Source organism: Falco cherrug, chromosome Z, assembly GCF_023634085.1.
Source record: "Falco cherrug isolate bFalChe1 chromosome Z, bFalChe1.pri, whole genome shotgun sequence".
NCBI lineage: Eukaryota > Metazoa > Chordata > Aves > Falconiformes > Falconidae > Falco > Falco cherrug.
The window spans coordinates 54,092,403-54,112,593 of NC_073720.1; the positions used below are offsets into that span (position 1 = coordinate 54,092,403).

At 47.3% G+C, this 20,191-nt stretch overlaps 2 protein-coding genes across 5 annotated transcripts in view; one reads left to right on the forward strand and one right to left on the reverse strand.

Annotated features, from left to right (window-relative positions):
- Positions 1-20,191, reverse strand: part of FUT10 (fucosyltransferase 10) — a 47,403-nt gene that overhangs the window by 11,917 nt on the left and 15,295 nt on the right. Inside the window, exons 1-4 of one of the 4 annotated variants that reach the window (XM_027816192.2) lie at positions 6,137-6,613; positions 4,686-4,889; positions 4,391-4,591; positions 1,664-1,949 (exon numbers count right to left, since the gene is read on the reverse strand). In XM_027816192.2, the coding sequence (XP_027671993.1) occupies positions 1,664-1,949; positions 4,391-4,468 (364 nt within the window). In that variant the 5' untranslated portion in view covers positions 4,469-4,591; positions 4,686-4,889; positions 6,137-6,613. Of the gene's footprint in view, positions 1-1,663; positions 1,950-4,390; positions 4,595-4,685; positions 4,890-6,136; positions 6,615-20,191 lie in introns of those variants that run through there. The other 3 variants (XM_014286397.3, XM_055699592.1, XM_055699595.1) reach the window with 3 other exon arrangements.
- LOC102052180 (protein farnesyltransferase/geranylgeranyltransferase type-1 subunit alpha-like) lies at positions 10,647-20,097 on the forward strand. The gene is made up of 9 exons (XM_055699596.1): positions 10,647-11,004; positions 12,088-12,173; positions 12,776-12,890; positions 13,730-13,834; positions 14,573-14,699; positions 15,113-15,261; positions 17,225-17,287; positions 17,794-17,965; positions 19,490-20,097. The coding sequence occupies exons 1-9, from the start codon at positions 10,781-10,783 to the stop codon at positions 19,616-19,618; spliced, it is 1,170 nt and encodes a 389-aa protein (XP_055555571.1). The 5' UTR covers positions 10,647-10,780; the 3' UTR covers positions 19,619-20,097.

Here is a 20,191-nt window from a genome sequence, read left to right on the forward strand (position 1 = left end):
AAAGAATATGTTCCTAGCAAAGCAGTTCTGCTAGAAACCATCTGTATCCCATATTTTTGCATAATATCTTTCCTAAGCTTTGGATTGTTCTTCTCTTGACTAGCTCACTGACCAAAGTTTCAGGGAAAATTAATGCAGTTTCTCTGGAAGGTAAAACTGTGCCCTGATCCAACCTTAGCAAGGAAATGCAGATGTTCAAATTTTCACTCAGCACTGTTTAGGGGAAATACTGGAACACCAAAATCTGCCTTTTTACAGGCCCGCAACTCAGTTCATCAAGGCCAGTGCATGTCTGTATGAAGCTTTTTCTGTGCTGATGCAGCATTTTTCCTCACCTTCCACATCATGTACCACCTTTGTCTTTGCAGGTTTTAGCATTGTGGGATCACTTATTGTGGTTTAAAAATAAGTAACATTTTTGCATATTTTGACACTTGTCTTTACAGAGTCATAGCCAGCATCACCAGAAAAAGAAAAAAAAACTACAGGAAGAGTCTTTTGCCTAATATAAATATTGCTTTAAAAACAAGTAAGTATACCACGTCCACAAACCTGCTAAAAAAGATCAATAATAGTCCTTCTAATCCTGAAACAAATACAATTACTATCAGAGACCAAAACCACCACACTTTACAGCTTTCATGTGATGCAAACCCAGCTTTCCTTGTCTTTAATTGGGTCAGCTTCTCATTCATTTGCTGTTATTCCTTCTCTTTCATGCTTGACCACTGTATTATCAACTGAGAAAGCTGACCTACTTGGAGCTCTGAAAAGATTAGCCGCTACAAGTTTTTGGTTCACTGTTAACAACCAAGCTAAAGGCCCTTCTTTCCTATATTTCCAGTTCACATGTATCCGGACTGAGTGAATGAGATTCAGGATTCTTTTACTTTGTTTTCAGACAAAGCAGCTGAACCCACCAGTCACAGAAAAGCATTTGGCTTTATTTTTCCACCTAATATTCCACACATTTTTTTCTCTGAAAAGCAACCATGTGGGGGAAAAGAATAAAATTAACAAAATAAGGCCTACTTTTAAAAGTTGCATCTTTTGTTTTGTAGACTCACTTTACAGTACATGTAGCGGGAAGTTTCTGAGGCGGCAAAGCCAGAGCAGCTCAAAAGGTTGCACTAGCTGCTGCTCTCTGTGCAGAATCAATAGGTTTCTTTCACCACTTTCCATTTACAGTCTGCTAGCAATCTCTCAGCGCATGAGGAAAGGGAGCTGCACAGTTACCAGTGAGGGCATTATTTTAAGACAAAAGACTTGCACAGTGCAACAAAGGCCTTGCAGAACCTCTGCTATGGGTGACAAGCCAGAAGACTGTAAAAAGCTGGCTTGATCTCAGGCTGTCTTTTCATAACTTGGCAACTGTGGGAAATTATCTTTTTTTCCCATAAACTGGGAGCACTTGTGATTGGAAAGCAGCATGAGACAAGGCAACAGTCATACCACAGATGTGAACAGTCACTTTTCAGAGTACTTGTACAGAGTGTGCATCTCTGGATCTCTACTGATTGTATTCAGCACCAGGTTAAGTTTAGCACAATTTTTTGCACAAGTTTCCTGCTCTCAGTGATTGCCACCTAGAATACTTAACTTCTAAAGGAAAGTAACTGGGCAGGAGAGAAAGTTACTCCTTTAAAAAGAAACAGATTCTTACCATAGAACAGAAATGCTCTTGTCATCTGATTGTGCTGGTAGGTCTTGTTGATGGTAAAGAAGCAAACATCCTCTCCGCACTGACCCAATCTCCCTGTCTCACCAGTCAGGGGAGACCACCAGAGCAGGACAGGATAGTGATTTACATCAGACTGTGTCTTGAAGCTGCTGTGAAGTTCCTGCTTCTTAAACTGAAAACTGTGTCTCTCCACAGGTTTTAATGGGCCACTGCGTAAACTGGAGATTACTGCCACCTTATTCTCTGAACTGCCCAGTTCAGTGATAACCTTCAGGGAAATAAACATACATATCACAGTGCATCACTGTCATTAGCCGGGACATCTGCTTGACAAATCAGAGTTTAAGCATCAAGCACTAAGTCTGCATATGAAGTTTCTGTCAATCCAAGTGGATGCATTTCACTGACTGCAGCCACATCCGGGTGATCTTATGTCAGAACAGCAAAAATTTTAATGTGAATTTGTAAGGACATGGTGAGAAACACATTTCTATACTGAGATATGGCCACATCACATATGATTAACAACACAACTTCTGCTTTCTTCCTGGAAAAAGCACAAAACTGAGGATAGCCTGTCTGTAGCCAGGTTTCTTCTAGAAATCAGCTGTAAAAAAAACGCCACAAAGTTTTCAGTGTGGCCATCTGTCCTCACTCCTACTAATTTTTAAACCACTGACCAAATAAATTAGGTGCAGACAGGTCTTACAGACAATGTAACTACAACTTCATGGCTAGCTAGAGGAAAAAAATCCCATCTGTATGCAGAGAAGTAAAAGACCTACCAGTATGAACCATCATTTACAGATCTGAAACTCTATGAGGAACCTTAAAAACTCGCCCCTAACACTGCTCTCCATCTGCCATGAGACAGAAGTTCCCAGAAAACCTAGGGTATTTCTGGTGCCCATGAAGCCACCACTCATCTACAGCTAGTACCTGCCATAAGTGTCCTGGGACAGAGCAGTCTGTTGAGTGAAGTGACAAGAGATGGTGCCAGCAGGTACTGCCACAGGATACATAGATCCTGCTCTTCGCTTTAGTGGAGCAAAGACCTTTCTGCTACAATGCACATGGGGGTTTTGTGTGCATCTTCACAGGCAGTGTATAATGCCAGGAACAGCTGCAAGAATGACAGGGGAACTCAAACTCACCAGACAGCTTTGACCATAGCACTTCCCCTTGTCAGGTGGCTCTGAAGGAGGATGTTGGAAAGTGGGAAAGCATTGTTTATATCAAGTTGTTTGAAAATATTTATCTTTCCCGATAACTTTACTGTACGCATCCATTTTGCTGATTTCTGTGTCATTCCCTCTCACTGTGTAGCAAAATACATTGATTGTAGCTGGACTAAATAGGCTGTGTGCAGCATGGGACACTGGGACAGCACACACAGGAGGCTGTGCAAAGTGCAGCTGTACAGAAAAGTGCAGAAAACACTCCTGTGTTGGCAAGTGGATAAGATACTAGCTGGGGAAAAGATGCATATGTCTAATACTATATAACTGCAGCAATGTAACTGAAATAAGTCTACAACTACCTCATAGTCAGGTTTCTCCAGGAACATGTTCTTTCTTACCCTGGCAGAATTTAAGGAGCCTCTATATTTGCACAGAATTTCTAGTAGCTCTTGTTGAATTCCTGGGGGTTGGTACACCCCAACTATACTGACAGCTCATGTGCTAAAGCAGTCCCAGCACCATTAAGTGTCACTATTCAGTGAATACTCCGAGATAAGAACCCCAGCTAGGCACAGGGAACCTCTAATCAACTCCAAACCTGCTAAGCTGTGGAGGTGCAGCAAACTCACGAACTCTCCCAATAAAGGTCCTAAAAGACTTGCTAGCAATGCTCCTGTGCAAGGGCAGCCATATCACCTTTGTTTGCCTTGTTCGGGGGAACAGAACTGAAAGTGACCATCCAGTGTCAGTGACCGCCCCCAAGAAACCACACCAATTTGGAGCAGGAAGCTTGCATGGGAGAGCTTCACAGGGTCTCCTCCTCCTGCTGGCTCCATGGTAGTGATCTGAGGTACCAGTCTGAACCAGAGCCTCAGTTCAGAGCACAGGCCAAGAAGAAAGACAACTCTAGGGCAGATCCTGGCCCTCTCACAGCTGAAGTCTCCTAAAGGCTCATGACTGCCAACCAAGGCTGATTTGATTTGTCTAAAAGTTGTTCTAACAAAAATCTAGGGTAATCAGCCACAAATTAATATGCCTCCACATTGATTTTTCTCTCATGCATTTTTTTAATGACCAGTTACCGGATTTCCTAAGAATAGCCTTTGAGCCAGCACTGATGGACAGATTTCCATCACAGCTGCTGATGTGTTCAGATTTCCCTGGTCCATCTGCCACTTTAGAACGAAATGGGTCCAACCTTGCCTCCCTGCCTGATGAATTCAAACACATGAACAGAGGAGGCAATGCTGGATGGAGGCAACACAACATGACATGGTATTATACACTACTCCTGAGAAACAACTCCAGGAGCTGAGGAGCCACGCAAGAAAGGTGTTCACTGTATAATGTCGCTTCAGGAGACAGCTATTACCACCAGGCCAATGCTGCTGATAGTTTCTTTAACTCCTCTTACAGCACTTACTTCTACAGAAAATGTCTGTTGCCTCCAATGCTCTCTCTCACCTGCCAGAATTACATCATTCTTTGAAAGTGATCTCATGCATACCCCACACCCTTGCCCCTGTACCTGGAGTGTCACCATAAGGAAAAAGGCAGCTGCAAAGCAGAAGCAAGACGCCCACAGTTTCTTCTTCATCTTAATCATGCTGCACTGCTAGGCCTGCCAGAGCGGTCAGCTCTAGGCATCAGGAAGGCCAGCTTGGCTAAAGTCTTCAGCCTTTGCTGCAGGACTTCCCCACTCTATTCTTACTCCTCTTCATGGTGACTGCTGCTGAAAAAGGGCACAGCATCAATACAGAACACTCCTCTGTATTTACTCAAGCTCTGTGTTATTTAGGCTCTGTATTTAGTTTGATGTCTACCTGTAGCTTTCTGTAGGTGCCAGAGCCACATTTTGAGCCAGGTATCCAGAGAGCAGCCTGCACAGAACAGCAGGCTCATGCACAGCCCCAGGCATCTACTCTCTTTCTGGTCATCCTGGGCTTGGGCATCCTCTCTAAGCAGGGTCACACATCCTCTCATCCTTGTAGTCAGCATAGAGAGACGCTGATTGGCCTGGCTCCGTCCTGTGTGGGAAGGGGAAGACGTTTTCCTGAGTTTCAAATGGAAAACTGTGCTGCTTTTCAGCAGACTTACAAATAGGTGACCAGTAAAGGACTGTCCTTCTCTGGGCAGCCCTGAAAATGCTCATGGGGGAGGCACACAACTATCTGCTCTTGGGACTTAATATATTGCAGTCTTCTGGGACTTCTGTTCACCAGTGTATCTAGCCCAATGCATAGAGAAAGTAACATAATATAGCACAAAAACACAGCACAAACACAAACTCTCTCCACACCTTAAAACATTTAAATCTACCAAGTTCCCCTTCCCCTGTAATGTGTATCAGCGTTGGTCTGCCTCTCCTCAAATAACACTTCCCCATCCCTGATGGTTTTTTTTTTTAGCTTTCACGGTGTTTTGCTACATGCTGGATGTTGCTGTGTGAAAATCCTAACTCCTGGCAACAGGAGTAGGTGCAAATTCCAGCTTTGTCATAAAAAAAAAAAAAAAAGTTGGGAGAAAGATAAGACTTTATTTCTCAATGTAGAGGAGTAAAGGTTGAAAATGTGGGTATTCTGAAAGCTCAGAAAGCAGAAAGACACACACAAAAAATGCTTAATAAACTGTTATTTTATAACTCATCTCTTTCAGAGACATGCCTCATGTAGTTCAGGCTGGGTTTCTATGAAAATCAGTTGGATATCATTGTATTGTCCCCATGTGTGTGCACCTGCCAGCTTTCCCCCCATCCTAATCCCACTCACAAATTTCCAAAAACCTGACAAAACGGGACAGGTCCCAAAACTACTGCCTGCCAAGGTACTACCTCTGTGGTGCTGGCAGCCAGAGGGAAAAAAAAAAGATCCTCTTTCTGTCTCCACCACAATGTGAGTTCATATCTTCCCATCAACCGCCAGAAAAGCCTTTTAGTAAAACCTCACACAAAACTATGCTGGGAGAGTTCTGCTCTGCACAGGACAGAGTTTTTGAAGGTTTTGTGTGGGCATGAAAGTGCGCAGCTGCCAGCTGAGCGCTTTTCACGTCAGGTGGGATCTTTTATAAACCCCTCGTATCTTCTGTGCCTCCTGCATTATAGCTAAAATGGGGCACCAGGAGGGGAAGGGGCTGAACTCTGTGCACAACTGTGTTGGCAAGATCTACTCAAGGCACACCCTGGAGCAGAACAGTATCTCTAATACCACATGTCCTACCCTGCACACGGCAAAAAGTAAGACTCCGATGACCCACTGAACGCTCCCCTACAGCCTACCCTGTGGAAAAAAGTTGTAGCGATCATTCCATTTTCAGGTATTCCTCCAGAAGGGGAACTGCCCACGCCATGGGTATGCTGTACCAGCCGCCCCAGGGTATTGCGCTGTGTCACGGCTTCATTCTTGCACTTGCGGTGCCCAACACTCGGTACTTTTAACCAGCGGGCCGATGCGCTCCGTGCTTGGGATGGGCCACACAAGGCTCCGTCCTGTCCCAGCTCTGCTGGCAAAGGTGAGTTCACAGCGCTCTCCCACCTCGGCCAGGCCGAGCGGACGCCTTGTGGGCTGGAGGGAAGAAGCATAAATCACCGCTCCCGCCTGTCCTGCGGAAGCAGCAGCTCCCCTCAAGTCCTGCCGAACTTCCCACCAGCTCTCCCCGCCGCCTCTCCTGCCAGCCCCGCTCGCTGCATCCCTGCGGGCTCAGCATCCCAGCCGGGGCTGCGCCTGCCCCCCACGCCGCCCCTCCCGCCCCGCCGGCCCCGGCCGGGCACCCCGCTGTACTCACCCCGCCGACCTCCTCCCGCCTCGCCGCCGTCCCGCCCCGGCTGGGTTTGAGGGGCTTTGGGGTAGTTCTTGGCTTGTTTTTTTACTTTCGGTTGGTGCACCCACCCGGTGCGGGGCGGGCGGCGGGGCGGGGGCTGGGCGAGCGCGAAGCGGGGCCCCGCGGCGGGGCGGCGCGGACCTGCGGCTCCCTCCGCCCACCGCGCTGCCAGCCGGGGGCGGGGGGAGCGGCTCTTTCGGGGGCCCTCAGGGCCCTGAACACGGAACGCAGAGGGCTAATCGGCCTGGGAGCGCCATCGCCTCCACCCCGCCCGACTGCTCCTGCTGCGCGTCTCGCGCTGCATGACCCCTCTGTCACACACACACACACGAAATAAACCCGGCATTCTCTGGGGCCTGTCGCTGTCAGCGTAACTGTTCTTCCTGCGGTTTTATGGTTTTCGCATCGGTGCCGTTATCTTAGCTGGTGCTACCCTGACAAGGGCTTCCACTGCATCGAGCCAGGGGGCTGTCAATAAAAGAAATGAGTCATGGCAGCCAGGAAGACCCCCTAGCGCCTGGAGAGCCGGCTCCGGCTGCCGGGAGGAAGCGCATCCTTCATCCCTCGGGCGCGGAGCTGCGGCGGGCATCCCGTCCGAGACCAGAGACCATGCCTCGCTCCCTGCCTTGCCGAGGCATCTCCGCAGGGCAGTACGCAGCGATCAGGAAACAGTCCTGTCAGCCAGCCCGGCGCTTCCAGAGGTTGGGCCCTCTTTATGCAGGTTTTGACGTTTGCTATCAGTGGTGAAGGGTACTGACTCTGAAAGGGTGGTGCTGCTGGCTGACAGCAGAGCCAATATTCTTCCACCCAGTACAGACGCAAGAACCAAAGGTTTGTATTTATAACGCGCGTATGTCATTCAGAGACAACTGTATCAACACAGAGATATTTGATACCTCCACGGTTCTTCACATGTACTTGTATTTACACACAATCACTGGAAAGCACCAGATCTGCTGCTTCTAACCCAGATGCGGTGGGCAGGGGGGTGCAAGGTGGTGCTCACCCGGGGGAGCGGAGGGAGGAAGAATCCCAGAGGAGGCAGAGGGAACACCCGATGTGCCTCAGTTGAAACGCATGAGTGATAGAAATCACGAAGACGTTGTGCACACAACTCATCTCCTTACTCTACAGCAGGTCCTGCCTGCAGCCTTCCTGAGAGGCTCAGCAGGGTACCCACTAGACAGCCTGAATCCAGTCCTCTGCGGCAGTTTAAGTGACCCCTGCCATGCTGGCTCTGTGCCCTTTCCTCCATAGCTACGCTTGCCTGCAGCCCATTTGGAGCAGTGCCCACCTATTGCTGCACATACTGCACCACAGAGCTCCGATTTCTCCCTGAGCTACCAGGCTCCTCCCAAGGCACAAACTAGTAACTGACACTGCAGTGCTGGGACATGACGGATTTATTTATCCTCCGCTCTTTGTGCTTCATCACAGGTCTCATCCGATTTGTTGCCTCTTCTCAAAGGTCCCAGCTGCTGGAGACGGTTTTAAGTAGAAGCTTGGTGTGGGGTGTTAATATTCTCTGTGAAGTGTCGTCACAGATACTAGACCTGTAACATGAACACTTTCCACTGATTACGAACCAGCCGTATGTTGTCAAGCAGATCCGGGCTAAGGCAAGAATCCTGCCTTTGCAGGCCTGACTAAGGCTTTCAGTGTGCCTTGAGACTGAGAGGACTGACGCTGGCATGCCACAACGAGAGTGTAGTTCAGTAAATTGAATGGAGTGGTTGGAGGCAGATCAGAAGCCTGGTACAGCTTATGGGAGGATATGCTGTGATCCCAAATGGGTTTTTTGGTCTGGTCCGTCATTTTAAAACTCAGTTACACTCATGGGTTTCAAGCTTCCCGAGTTGGCAGACTCCCAAGTTGCTCTCATTAATGACACGACTTGTTTGGAATATGCTTCAGCTTCCTCAAATAGCTTGCTTTTTCTCAGTTACCATTCCTCAAGCCTTTAGAAGGAGTCCACAGACCCAACAACACACAGGTTCAGACAGAATGCAGAACCTAGTCCCGAGGGCAGAGGGATAGCTTTCCTATCTGCTGCACTACCCATGCCGTCAGCAAGCTATTCTTGGACCAGCTCCATCCAGTGGTGGGCATCGCAGAAGCCCACTGCTGTTTCTTGTCCTGCTATGCCACTCTGAGGAAATAAGCCGATACCGCAGGGTCTGGCTTGCCTGTAACGCATGTTAAATAGCTGGTAAAGATGATAAGCAACGGCGATGGCAGGTCATTCGTTACATGTTAGTTCTGGGCAAAACTTGACCAAAAAGTCCAAATCGTTGCTCAAACAGCAGAGCTGATAAACCAGATTTCTTCAAGACCTGTGTCTCAAGTGCCCTTTGCCCCTGGAGAGCTTTCGGTATCTAATGAACTCGCAATGCAACCTTTGACTCTGCAGGTCAGCAACAGTGACTTTCTCATCTGCTCTGCCTCTTACAAAACAGTATTTACTCTTTTGAGGTTTCTGTCATTCGTATGTGCACATTTTTAATACACCTTGTTTCTTATTAGGCCCATCTTGGTTCTTTCTCTTTTTTTTTTTAGAATGTTCTGCATTTTCTAACTTTTTTCTTTCACCTAGGTACTGCTGGATATCCTCTCTGCCTCTAGGTACGTCTTTCTCCATTTCGTTTCTGTTCTATTCATAGTCTTACAGCCCAAAGCAACCTTCCACTAGGTTGTTCTGGGTTTTCCCCTCCATTATGATGTTACTGTAGTCTCTATTACTGTAATACCCAGAGGCACCAACCAAACTAGGCACTCCAGTTACTGGATGAACATCCTGGCAGAAACAAATGAAGTCTCCAACTGCGCCATTAAAACAGAAAGGGCAGGAAAAAAGGCAGAGAGGCGAGGAAAGCGCAGAGGCCAAGCAACTTCCCAAAGGAAACAACACCGCTCAAGTGACAGAATAACCACCCGCGGGCCCAACTCTTCCTCGCCCCGCACCTTGCCTTTCAACTTGCAGCCATGCCTCCGCACTCCCTCACTGCTGCTCTGGCACCATTCTTCTTTCCACAGAGTCACTGCAATGCGTGGACACACCTACCGCCCTTTCAATTTAAGCACCCCAAAATTAAAGACTTTAACCCTTCCCACCACACACGGAACAGTTTCCCACCTCCCTGAACATACAGCACTGATGCAGATGTGCACATGGCCCTTACTACACATGTGCTCTGGCTGTCGTTAACCCTCCCCTCTCTAAAGCGCCTCAGCAGGCCCTGGATTATGAACCTGCAACACTGGGTCAGCTGCTTTTCCTAACGAGTAGCTTCAGTTCGGCTACTTTGCCCTGGGGACCAACAGCACTTTAGGAGATCTCCTGCCTTACCCCATCTCACGCGCCAGTTACAACTGGCTGTTTCAAAGCCTCCTCTTACTGCCACCTGTTACGGAGACCAGATCCCCCGGTTCAACTCTGAAACGGTGCTGCTGTGTGCGTTTCCACGGGGCGGGGAGGAAACACCGATCACCATGCCCGCAGCACCTGCGCAGCAGCGGTGCCGGGGACGTGCTGTTCGCGGCTCCAAGTCCCCACCTCAGCAACTGCAGCAGCGTCACCCCGAGCTCCCACCGCGCCCGCCCGGCGCCGCTGGCCCCAGGGCCTAGTCTGGGCCTTGCGCCGGCAGGCCCCGGTGCTGCGGTGGGGTGGGGTCTCACAGGAAATACGCTGCTGCGGGCAGGGGGAACGCCTCCACTGCTGGCGTCGCAGGTTCTAGCTTACAGCAGCGACTGCCAAGCACGCAGCGCCGTAGCACAGCCAGCCGCCACCCGAACAACCGGTCAGCGTTACCCCGCGCTGGGGCGCCGCCAGCGCTGGCCCCGCCGGTCCCTCACGTTTCCGCCAGGGGACGGTGGAAGGGGAGGAGCAAACTGGAGCACGCCAGACCCGGGCGCCGGCTCGCCTCCCGCCGCCTCCTCCGGTACGTTCCCGGCGATTAATGAGCAGAGCCGCGAATTAATACTCTCGGCGCGGCCCCCGGGCGCTGCCGGTACCGGTTACTGGTCGGGGGGCAGCCGTCCCGCCCGCCCGGCGCGCCGCGGTCCCGGCCGCGCAGCCCCCTGCCCTCCATCCCAGGCGGGGGCGATGGAGAGCCACGCGGCCGCTCTGCCCTCCGCCGCGGCGCCCGCCTCTCTGGTTTCACCAGGCCCCGGAAGCGGCAGCGGGGCGATGGCGGCAGCGGGCCCGGCGGCAAGGCCGGCGGCGGCGGAGCTGCAGCCGGAGAAGAACGGCGGGGAGCCGGAGGGCGGCTTCGGGCAGCTGCTGGAGGAAGCGGATGCGAGGGAGGACGCCGGCTACGTGCCCTACAGGTACGGCCGCGACAGCGCAGCCCTCGACCGGCCGGGATGGGGCTGCGGCGGCGCGGAGCCTCGCTCTCGCCACGGCCGTGGCAGCCGCCCCCGCTGCTGGGGCGGCGGGAGGAGAGGGCCGGCTACTGTCCGTGCAGGGCCGGCCCCGCGGGCGGAGGAGGGGGAGGAGAGGCTGAGCGGGACGGCGGCGGGCAGGGCAGGGCCGGGCCGGGCCGGGGCGGCGGGCAGGGCTGCGGCGGCGGCGGGCAGGGCAGGGCAGGGCAGGGCAGGGCAGGGCTGGATGGTGATTTGAAGAATCGGTCCCCAATATTCGAGCGAGCGAGGTGATCTTTATTCGGCAGCGCTGGGTGCGTGGGGGATCGCTCCACCAAAGGCATGCACACCGAGGGAACCTTTCAGCCCCCTCTTTATACAAGTCACTCTCGTGTCTATTCATTAACTTTCCGGGAACACCTTAACATCTCTCACACCTGGACGATTGGCACATTCCATTCAAGGGCCTAGTATATCTTCACGTTAACAACGTGAACATATCTCGTGCCTGCGCGATGGCCTGGAGGAGTTGTCTCTACGCAGACTCTGTTCCTTAGCGGCCATGTTCGAAGCCTCCATCTTCGCCGCGTTGCATGTACAACAGGAATCTAAGACTTAGCAGTCTGTGCATCCGTCATGTGGCAGTAAGGGTCCTTGGACATCTCCCGACTTTAACTAAACATAGTTGCGTCATCCTTGAGATAAGCGGTACAGCATGCACTGTTCAGGCGGCGGTGCCGGCGGCTGGAGCGGGAAGCCTCGGCAGCCGCTCGGCGCTGCGAGCGCCGCGATCCGCTCCTACCCGAGGCACCGCGGGGCAGCTGGGGCCGTCCTCCGCCAGGCGACCTTGTGACTGAATTTTCATGTGGTCGCCTGTGTCGGTGCCTCCTTTCCTCGAGTTCACGCTGGTCTGTGCTACAGGCAATAATACAGTGGCAATAATGGGGACCGGTGGGAACAGGGGTGTGTTACTGGACGTAGATCTCTGCATGTAGCTTTGCATTTTTTGCTTCTTGGAAGCACTGAAAAGACAAAAACATGTGTTTACAGGGTCAGGAAGGAATGGGCGGATATTGAACCTATCCCTCAGAACGACGGGCCAAATCCTGTTGTTCAGATCATCTACAGTAAAAAATGTAAGTTTTAAATACATTCTGCTTTGAAAACCAAAGGCGGTTGAATTGATATCGGTCCTTGGTGGTGTGAAAGCGAAACTTCATGTTTTGGGTAATATGTTTTCTAGAGGAGTACACTGGAAAAATCAATATTCATCCTGTTACGGTGGTTGTGTGTGCTGTTTTCACCAAGCATCTCTAAAGCTGAATCTTCATCTGAGATGTGAATAGCCAAGGTTTTATTTTAAAATCATATGGCTTAAGAGGCAATACAGCAGATTGGCTGGTTCACATAATAAGGCATTTCTAGCCCACAAGTGGAAGACAGACAGACATATGAAGGTCCTGCATCTGGGGAAGTAATGTGAGTAAGCAGCAAGGCGTTTTTCTGATGGCTTTGCATATGGTTTGGATGGTGTATTTTTAAGAAATTTTGGTAGGCTTTGGGTATGCTGGTATCGTTTAGAACTTTCCACCCATAGTGCTGTCAGACCAATCTGTAGCTGTCATTTTAACATTTATAAAGTCCACAAAATAGGAAGTAGTATCAAAGGATTATTAACCTTACACGCTAATCAGGCAGTTGTCTTATGGCCTTCAATAAGATGCTGTTATCTATTTAGTTCAAGACGTCTATGATTACTTCCGGGCGGTTCTGCAGCGGGATGAGAGAAGCGAAAGAGCTTTCAAGTTAACAGCAGATGCCATTGAGTTAAATGCTGCAAACTACACAGCATGGTAACTGATAATCTTGGGATTATTTCTGTTGTCGTTTGATTGCTGACCTCTTACGTGTTTTATAATTTTGTTAGTCTGATCAGCGTATGACTAGTTGAGTTTATGCAGAGGACTAGTGTAGACTTCCAGTGAGCTTCTGAAGAAAGTCTTTGTTCAGTATTTTCCATGTCTTATTTTGATTTAGTGGTTTTCTTTCATTTGGCTTAGAGGATATTATCGATCAAGGTCACGATTAGGCACAAAAAGAACTTTGATGTTTAACATTAGGTTGCTTACCTGATGACGCAGCCTTGGCAAAATGCTGAAGATGGCCTCTGTTGACTCCAAGAAGAGGCATAAAAGCATGATAGCTGCCGTTTCCTGCGAAATAACTGCATACTTACTAAATGGTGCATTTTAGGTTAGTGTTCATTTAGATAATGAATAAACAGTGAATTTCTGATGTTCAGAGCAGGGCCCTGTAACATGTTTATGCCAACAACTACCTCTTTGTATGTCTTTATTTGACTAACTTGCATGGGGTCAGAAAGTTTACATTTCTTTAGCGCATAATTCATGGTTTCCGTGATGATAAGTACTCCTGTGGCTTGGCAGAGGTTCATTTGAAACAGGATCGCTGTGAACTTAGATAACATGCTGGTTTAACCAGCTGTATTCCAGTTCTCCCCTGTTTGATAATTGAATGGCCTTCAGCAGACCTGGATATGTGGTTTAGTTTTTTGCAGTCTTTTTAACTCATTATTTGTTAGAAAAACCGTGAACAAAGGTTATTCTGTGTTCCTCTCTGTGAATTTTAGGAGAGCCCTGTTGCAGTGTCTGAATGCTTGACTTTTGCACAGGCATTTCCGGAGAGTCCTCCTGCGGTCTTTGGGAAAGGATCTTCATGAGGAACTGAAGTACATTACAGCTATCATTGAAGATCAGCCAAAGAACTACCAAGTCTGGTAAAATCATGTTTTACTCTCAGTTCTTAACACTTTTGCGGGTAACTTTTGCTTTGTAAATTGGCTAGAGTAATTTGTGATCATTGATGCTAAAAGTTATTGAAAGTTGCTGCCTGCATCTACTGCAGTGGCGGTAGCGGAGGAGTTACATGGAGTTGCATCAGCATCACTGCCAAAGGCCTCTTTAGCAGTTTGTTCTAAAAGTGATTATGACATGCAAAAAAGGCCTTGTTTTCATTTCGATTTTTAAGCTGTCAAAATAAGCCTGACAGACCAAAAAAATGACTGATGAAAAGGCAAACAAAAAGACAAATAGAAAAAACTATTTTTTTCTTTTATTGGCTCTTGGGGTTTGCTTACCTGTTGTTTTTTGGGGGGAATAGGAAAAGCAGCAGGGTTGTTATTGCTAGAGAAATAACATAGTAGTAGAAAATTTTACTCTGCTGAAGGCTTTGGCCAGGAGTGTTAAAAGTGGGAATGTTACTTCAAGTAAACATCACTTGTCTAAAAGGAGGTGATTGGCCAATGTGTATGCGTAGTTAGAATTTGTTATAGGATAGGTATGCGTCAAATATATCTCAGGCACAAGTGAAATGTTTCGGTATGTTTGATTTGAAGTGTTTAACTAGTGTTTTGTTCCTGAGTAGTACGGTTGTTGCGTGCTGTTTGAATACAGACCACACATCATAAAAATTTTTATAGACTATTCTAAAAATAGTTTTCTCCTCTTGTCCTTAGGCATCACAGACGGATGTTGGTGGAGTGGCTGCAGGATCCATCCGAAGAGCTTGAGTTCGTAGCTGACATTCTTAAGCAAGATGCCAAAAATTACCATGCATGGCAACACAGACAGTGGGTTATTCGGGTATCGTATCCAACATTGTATTCAGAATTACTGAGACTCACTAAAGAACCTGCTCAGGCTGTAGAGTTTGGTTTCTTAAATACAATCGGAATTCCATTTGGCACTTTGTTTCTTAAGGCTGAGGGGGGAAAACCAGTTGTATTTTAACGTGTGGTAGAGGTTAGCTATAAACTTGCCTTTTAAGAAGCAAGTTCAAAAAGGTCTTTTCTTGTTTGCTTGCTGTTCCGTGTGTGAATTTAATGAAGAGCTAATACCCTTGTGTGCAGCTGAATAGCGTATCGTGTTCCTCGTTCACCCATCCTTAATTTATTTCTTTTAAAAAGTCTCTGTATCTAACGTTCAGAGACCTCAGGAGCAAGGAGAATATATAAAACTTTGGATTGTGACATTGTCTCTTCCTTCCCTTGCCACAGGAGTTCAAATTATGGGACAATGAACTAGAATATGTAGACCAGCTTTTGAGGGAAGATGTGAGAAACAACTCGGTTTGGAACCAACGACACTTCGTAATTTTCAGCACCATCGGCTATGATGACCCAGTAGTCCTAGACACAGAAGTCCAGTTAGTAATGCTTTTCATGCTCGCATTCAGCATTCTCCATTATATGGAAGCAAAGGAATATTTTGACAGTCCCTGTGGGCTTGTCTTTCCTGGTTTTATTGCGGTTTCTGGGCTCACTCTCGTGGATGGCAGATCAAGTGTTGGTGCATATATAGCTTGCTTCAGTACTACTGACTTGTTGAGCAGTACAGAAGCAATAGCTTACCTGCTTACCCTGGGCAAGGCGTTCTCGTGAGTCTGTGTTCCGACCCAGTTTATTGTGCAAACAAAACTTTTGGCTTTTTGTAGTCAGCTAGCTGTAGTGGAACAACCTGCAGATGTGTGGCACTGGAAACGTCGTGAGCGGTGCTGTTCAGTAGTGTCTTACGTCCTACCCCTAGAAAGCTTGGAAGGAGAGGCACTCTGTGTTGTGATAAACTGCTGTTTCAGTACTACAGTAGCCACAATGATTTAAAGATAAGATGGGCGTGGCTTGTAGGAAGAGGAATTGCCTTTTGTGAGGAGTTTGATACAGCTGGAAAAAGAAAGGAGCTTTCAGGGGTTTGTGGTCAGTGCAACAACAAATGTCTCTGTGAGTTGGCCAGTTTGGAGGACAGTGAGCTTTGGAAACTGTTTCAGAGCTGCACGTTTGTAACTGAAGACAAACTGGGCTTCTAGACATTTATTTTAGAGCTGATGGTGGTAAAGGAATCTTCCTGGTATGGTTTTCTTATCTCAGACCGCTGGCCAGGATTGATGGTTAGGAGAAGCTGTTTGTCTAAAGCGAAGGAGCAATGAGGAGAAGTTCCTGCAATTATTTGGAGTTACTCTTCAGAAGAAATACTGGGTCTCTGAATAGGTCCATTGGTACGTTGTTCGTAGAGGATCCCAACCCTCATCGCCTTCTGTGGTTGTCTTTGCAAACTGCTCTAAGTTGTACTTCTCTTCCAGTCTATAACTTCTCTGCAGATTAATAAATCTGAGCTATTTCTATGACTTAGGCTCGGATATTTACAGCTTTTTCTCTCCAGAGGTTGCATCTAAACATCCTCCCTTGATCTGTTTATACATGGTGCTGTGTTCAAGTTAATTAGATACCATCTAAAGAATCAGACTGTCTAAGGTTAAGACTTCAGGGATGTCATTATAGAACTGTAGCTGGGCTGCTTGTTGCTTGATAAACTCGGTCTTGGCCATAGTGACTGCAGAAAGTTAAAAAAGGTTGAGAGTTGTGGGTTTGTGGGGGTTTTTTTCTTCAGTATTGCTTATAGAACTTTTTGTCAGTATTTGTTGTCTCTGAAAATCAGGTGAATGATTACGCTGGTGAAGGGCAGAAGGTAAAGTCTGTTTTGTGAAGATGAAATGTGGCTTTGCAAAAGTATGGCAGATGTCTCTTGTTGCTTTGCTTTCAGAGGAGTTGCCTAATTGTTACTTTCAAAGAGCTGCTGCAGAAGGCTGTGTGAGCTGAAAGCTCAAGCTTTGCCTTTCTGCAGTTTGCTCAAATACAGCCTCGTGAAAAAGGTTTTGCAAATAGGTACAGAACATTTTGAATAGGTACATAGTTGAGATGATCTGGCACTCATATGAACATAGCTCAACCTGGGCTTCAGTTACTCTAGCCCTTTTCAGCCCCTTGCCATTTCTGAGCATTAAGGCACAAGTTATTCCTTTAGCATACCAGGACAGTGTATCGTGTTTTTTCTTAGTGCAATTGCTCATAATTTCAAGAACTGTTTCATTATTGTATAAAATGCAGCAAATGGAAGACTTCAGAGTCTAAAACAGTTCTGTCAGTGTCTGTTGGTCTGGGACTGGCGGTGATTGTATTGCAAGGCATTTTTGATCTGTGACCCAGATGAGATGATCTGCAAAAAGTCTCTGAATCAGAGTAGAGGATGTGTTTGGGAGTGTCTGAGCACATGCCAGTAATTTCTGACTGCATTGTTAGTGGCTGCGTTCCTGACCTGTTGTCTTTTTCTCACAGATACACTCTTGAGATGATCACGGCAGTGCCACATAATGAGAGCGCTTGGAACTATTTAAAAGGGTGAGGTATTCTTCTCTGTGGGGCAAAGAGAGTATCTGTAGAAAGTGTCTTACGCCTAGCTCTTAACTAGAAGGAGCTCGTTGCTGTTCATTCTAGTGTTGTGGGCTTAAGCAGGGAGGCGAAAGCTTGCTCAAAGGCTTAATACATCAACCTAATTTCTCTGTAACTGTCCGCTAAGTTTCTGGCCCTGTAGTTCTTGTGGGAGATTGCAAGTGCTTTGCATGCTTTTAAAAACTTGGCCTGTGATGTTACTGGGTTCAAGAGCCTAGAGTAGGAAGCAGTGAGCATGCTTTCAGTCTTAGTTTCTGCTCAGTTGAGCATGCCTGTATTTAGCCTACTGCCACATTAAGCTGTATTACTGCTGCATGCTGCTTACTTTCTGCCTTACTTGAGTTTGCACCCTTGTTTCAAAACTGATCTCTAAATAAAGGAGTCATAACCAAAATTGAATTTTTCACACCGTATTTCCCAGCATTACGTTTCAAGCCTATTAACCTCTGTTCTAGGATTCTACAGGATCGTGGTCTTTCTGAGTATCCAAATCTGTTAGAGCAGCTGTTGAATTTGCAGCCTAGCCACAGTTCACCCTATCTGATTGCCTTTCTTGTGGACATATATGAAGATATGCTTGAGAACCAGTGTGATAACAAGGAAGAAACACTAAACAAGGCATTGGAGGTACGTTTTGAGAGGTTGGGTTTGCTTCTCAGGAATGCTATCTGTTGCTCTCTTGGTTTATATCCCGACAAAATGAGATTGATTTTCATAACTAGAGCAGGTTATTTGTCAATCTCAGGAGCTCTGTGGGGAGTTGAACTTGAAAGCCAGATAATCCCAAGAGTCTCATGAACTTTTCTGTAAATAGTAATTTGCCAGTTACAAAATCACTGTAAGTTTTCTTCACCTGGTGGCGAAGGAAGGTTCCTAACACTGCCTGCGGAAGAAAGGAGATACTTGAACAATCAAGGAGGTTCTGATGCTAACTTTGTAGTCCAAAATCACTTACCTGCAGGCTAGTGAATCTTGCCTCAAGTATCTGTATCTAAACTCCCTTTGCACTTCTTAGGTCTTTCCAAGAAAGCTGGCAGAATTAGCTTAAAGGCTAGTAGGCACTGGGGACATTGTGAGGAATGTCAGGCACCATTTCCTACAGAGCATAAATGACTCGTAGCAATGTTGTGTATTCCCTGACCTGCACATTTGGGGAGATCCGTGTGGTTTGCAGTGTAGTTTTTACATTACTTTTTTACTTTTTTACTTTTACTTTTCATTCACTGTGGAACAGACTGGAACACAGTGTAAGTAGAGCTGCCGTTCTCACATGGAGTCTGTATTCCAAAGTTTGTCAACACTTTTCCTTTGTTGTGTTCTACAACCAGAGTATAAATAAGTGCAGTTGTACCTCACAGCTTGGTGTCCCTTTATACTGTCTCTCTGAGTTTGACTTCTTCATCTATTTAGGCATGGAATCTCCTGTTTCGCAACTCTCATTCACTGACCAGGGCAATGCCCTCTGCATTATCAAAGGGAATTGACTAGAAGACTTGCACAGTGTTCATAGCATATACCTTTTACACAGCACATCCTGTGAGTGGGGTTGACTTCTGTGCCTCGCTGCTTACCCAAGTCGAAATACAACAAATCAGAATGTGTAGAAATAGCGTGCGGCACCAGCTTTAACATGTCGTGAGAGAAGGTTACTGACTTGCATGGAGAATCCTTTTGGGACAGTATGCTGAGGGAAAAACCATAAACAAAATACCTCCTGTCAGTCCACTGGCAGTACTGGAGATTTAAGAGCAGGATGTTCCCCCGCTGTTTTGAATGAAGTGGTTTACAGCTACTGGACCACTGAAAGACAGTCAGGTTTGTCAGGAAGTCCCAAGTACGCTGTAGTGTACTGCAGGCTGAATAGCCTGGGATAGATGACAAGTGGTGGGCACAGAAAGGAGTCATGGGGAAGCAGTTGCAACTGAAGTAGGACTGGGGAGGTTTGTGCAGTGTCAGACTGGTTGACTATCAATTGGAATTGATACCGGTTTGAGGTCACTGGACAGTTGCAACTGGTGAATAAAACAAGTGTTGCTAAGAAAGGTGTTTTAATACTAGCTTAATCCTATATTGCCTGTGTTTTTATAAAGATAATTAAGAATTCCATCAGCTTTTGGTGTAACACTCCAATGTCTCAATTGTCTTTCGTAGTTGTGTGAAATTCTAGCTAAAGAAAAAGACACCATCCGGAAGGAATACTGGAGATATATTGGAAGGTCCCTTAAGGACAAGCACGGCTCAGGCACTGAACAGAGCATGCTGACAGACAAACAGCAGTAACTGAACTTGGAAGAAAACTGCTCACCACCTGCTGACTGATGCCTGGCCAGCCCCCAAGGAATGATCAGCAGGTGCCGGCCAACCCCCAGTCCCCAGTTTGTATACTGAGCGTGACATCCCATGGTATGGAATACCTCTTTGGCTAGCTCAGGTCAGCTGTCCTAGCTGTGCCCCCTCCCAGTTTCTTGTGTCCCTCCAGCCCTCTGGCTGGCAAGGCCTGAGAAACTGTGAAGTCCTGGAATTAACATAAACATTACCCAGCAACAATTAAAAACCATCAGTGTTCTGTCGACATTGTTCTCGCATCGTAGCCAAAACACAACACTTTACTACTTACTAAGAAGAAAATTAACCTTATCCCAGCCAAAACCAGGACAGTATCCACCCCTTATTCCATACCATTTATGTCATGCAGCATTTTCCAATACGTAACCACATCTCCTGTCTTTTAATATAAATACACGGATATCATTCCCTTAGTCTGTGGACCATCCTTCTGAAGTCCGCTGCGTTCATTCAGTCCGTGACATTGGGCTTCATCTGTTACAACAGTCTGTCCAGGTGGGAAAGATG

What these genes read in the sequence shown, in the direction of transcription:
- LOC102052180 (XM_055699596.1), top strand. Translation starts at nt 10,781, where the DNA reads ATGGAGAGCCACGCGGCCGCTCTGCCCTCCGCCGCGGCGCCCGCCTCT. An exon ending in GCTGCAAACTACACAGCATG is followed by an intron (nt 12,891 to 13,729) that starts GTAACTGATAAT and finishes ACTTTTGCACAG; the next exon opens with GCATTTCCGGAGAGTCCTCC. An exon ending in GCTTGGAACTATTTAAAAGG is followed by an intron (nt 17,288 to 17,793) that starts GTGAGGTATTCT and finishes CCTCTGTTCTAG; the next exon opens with GATTCTACAGGATCGTGGTC.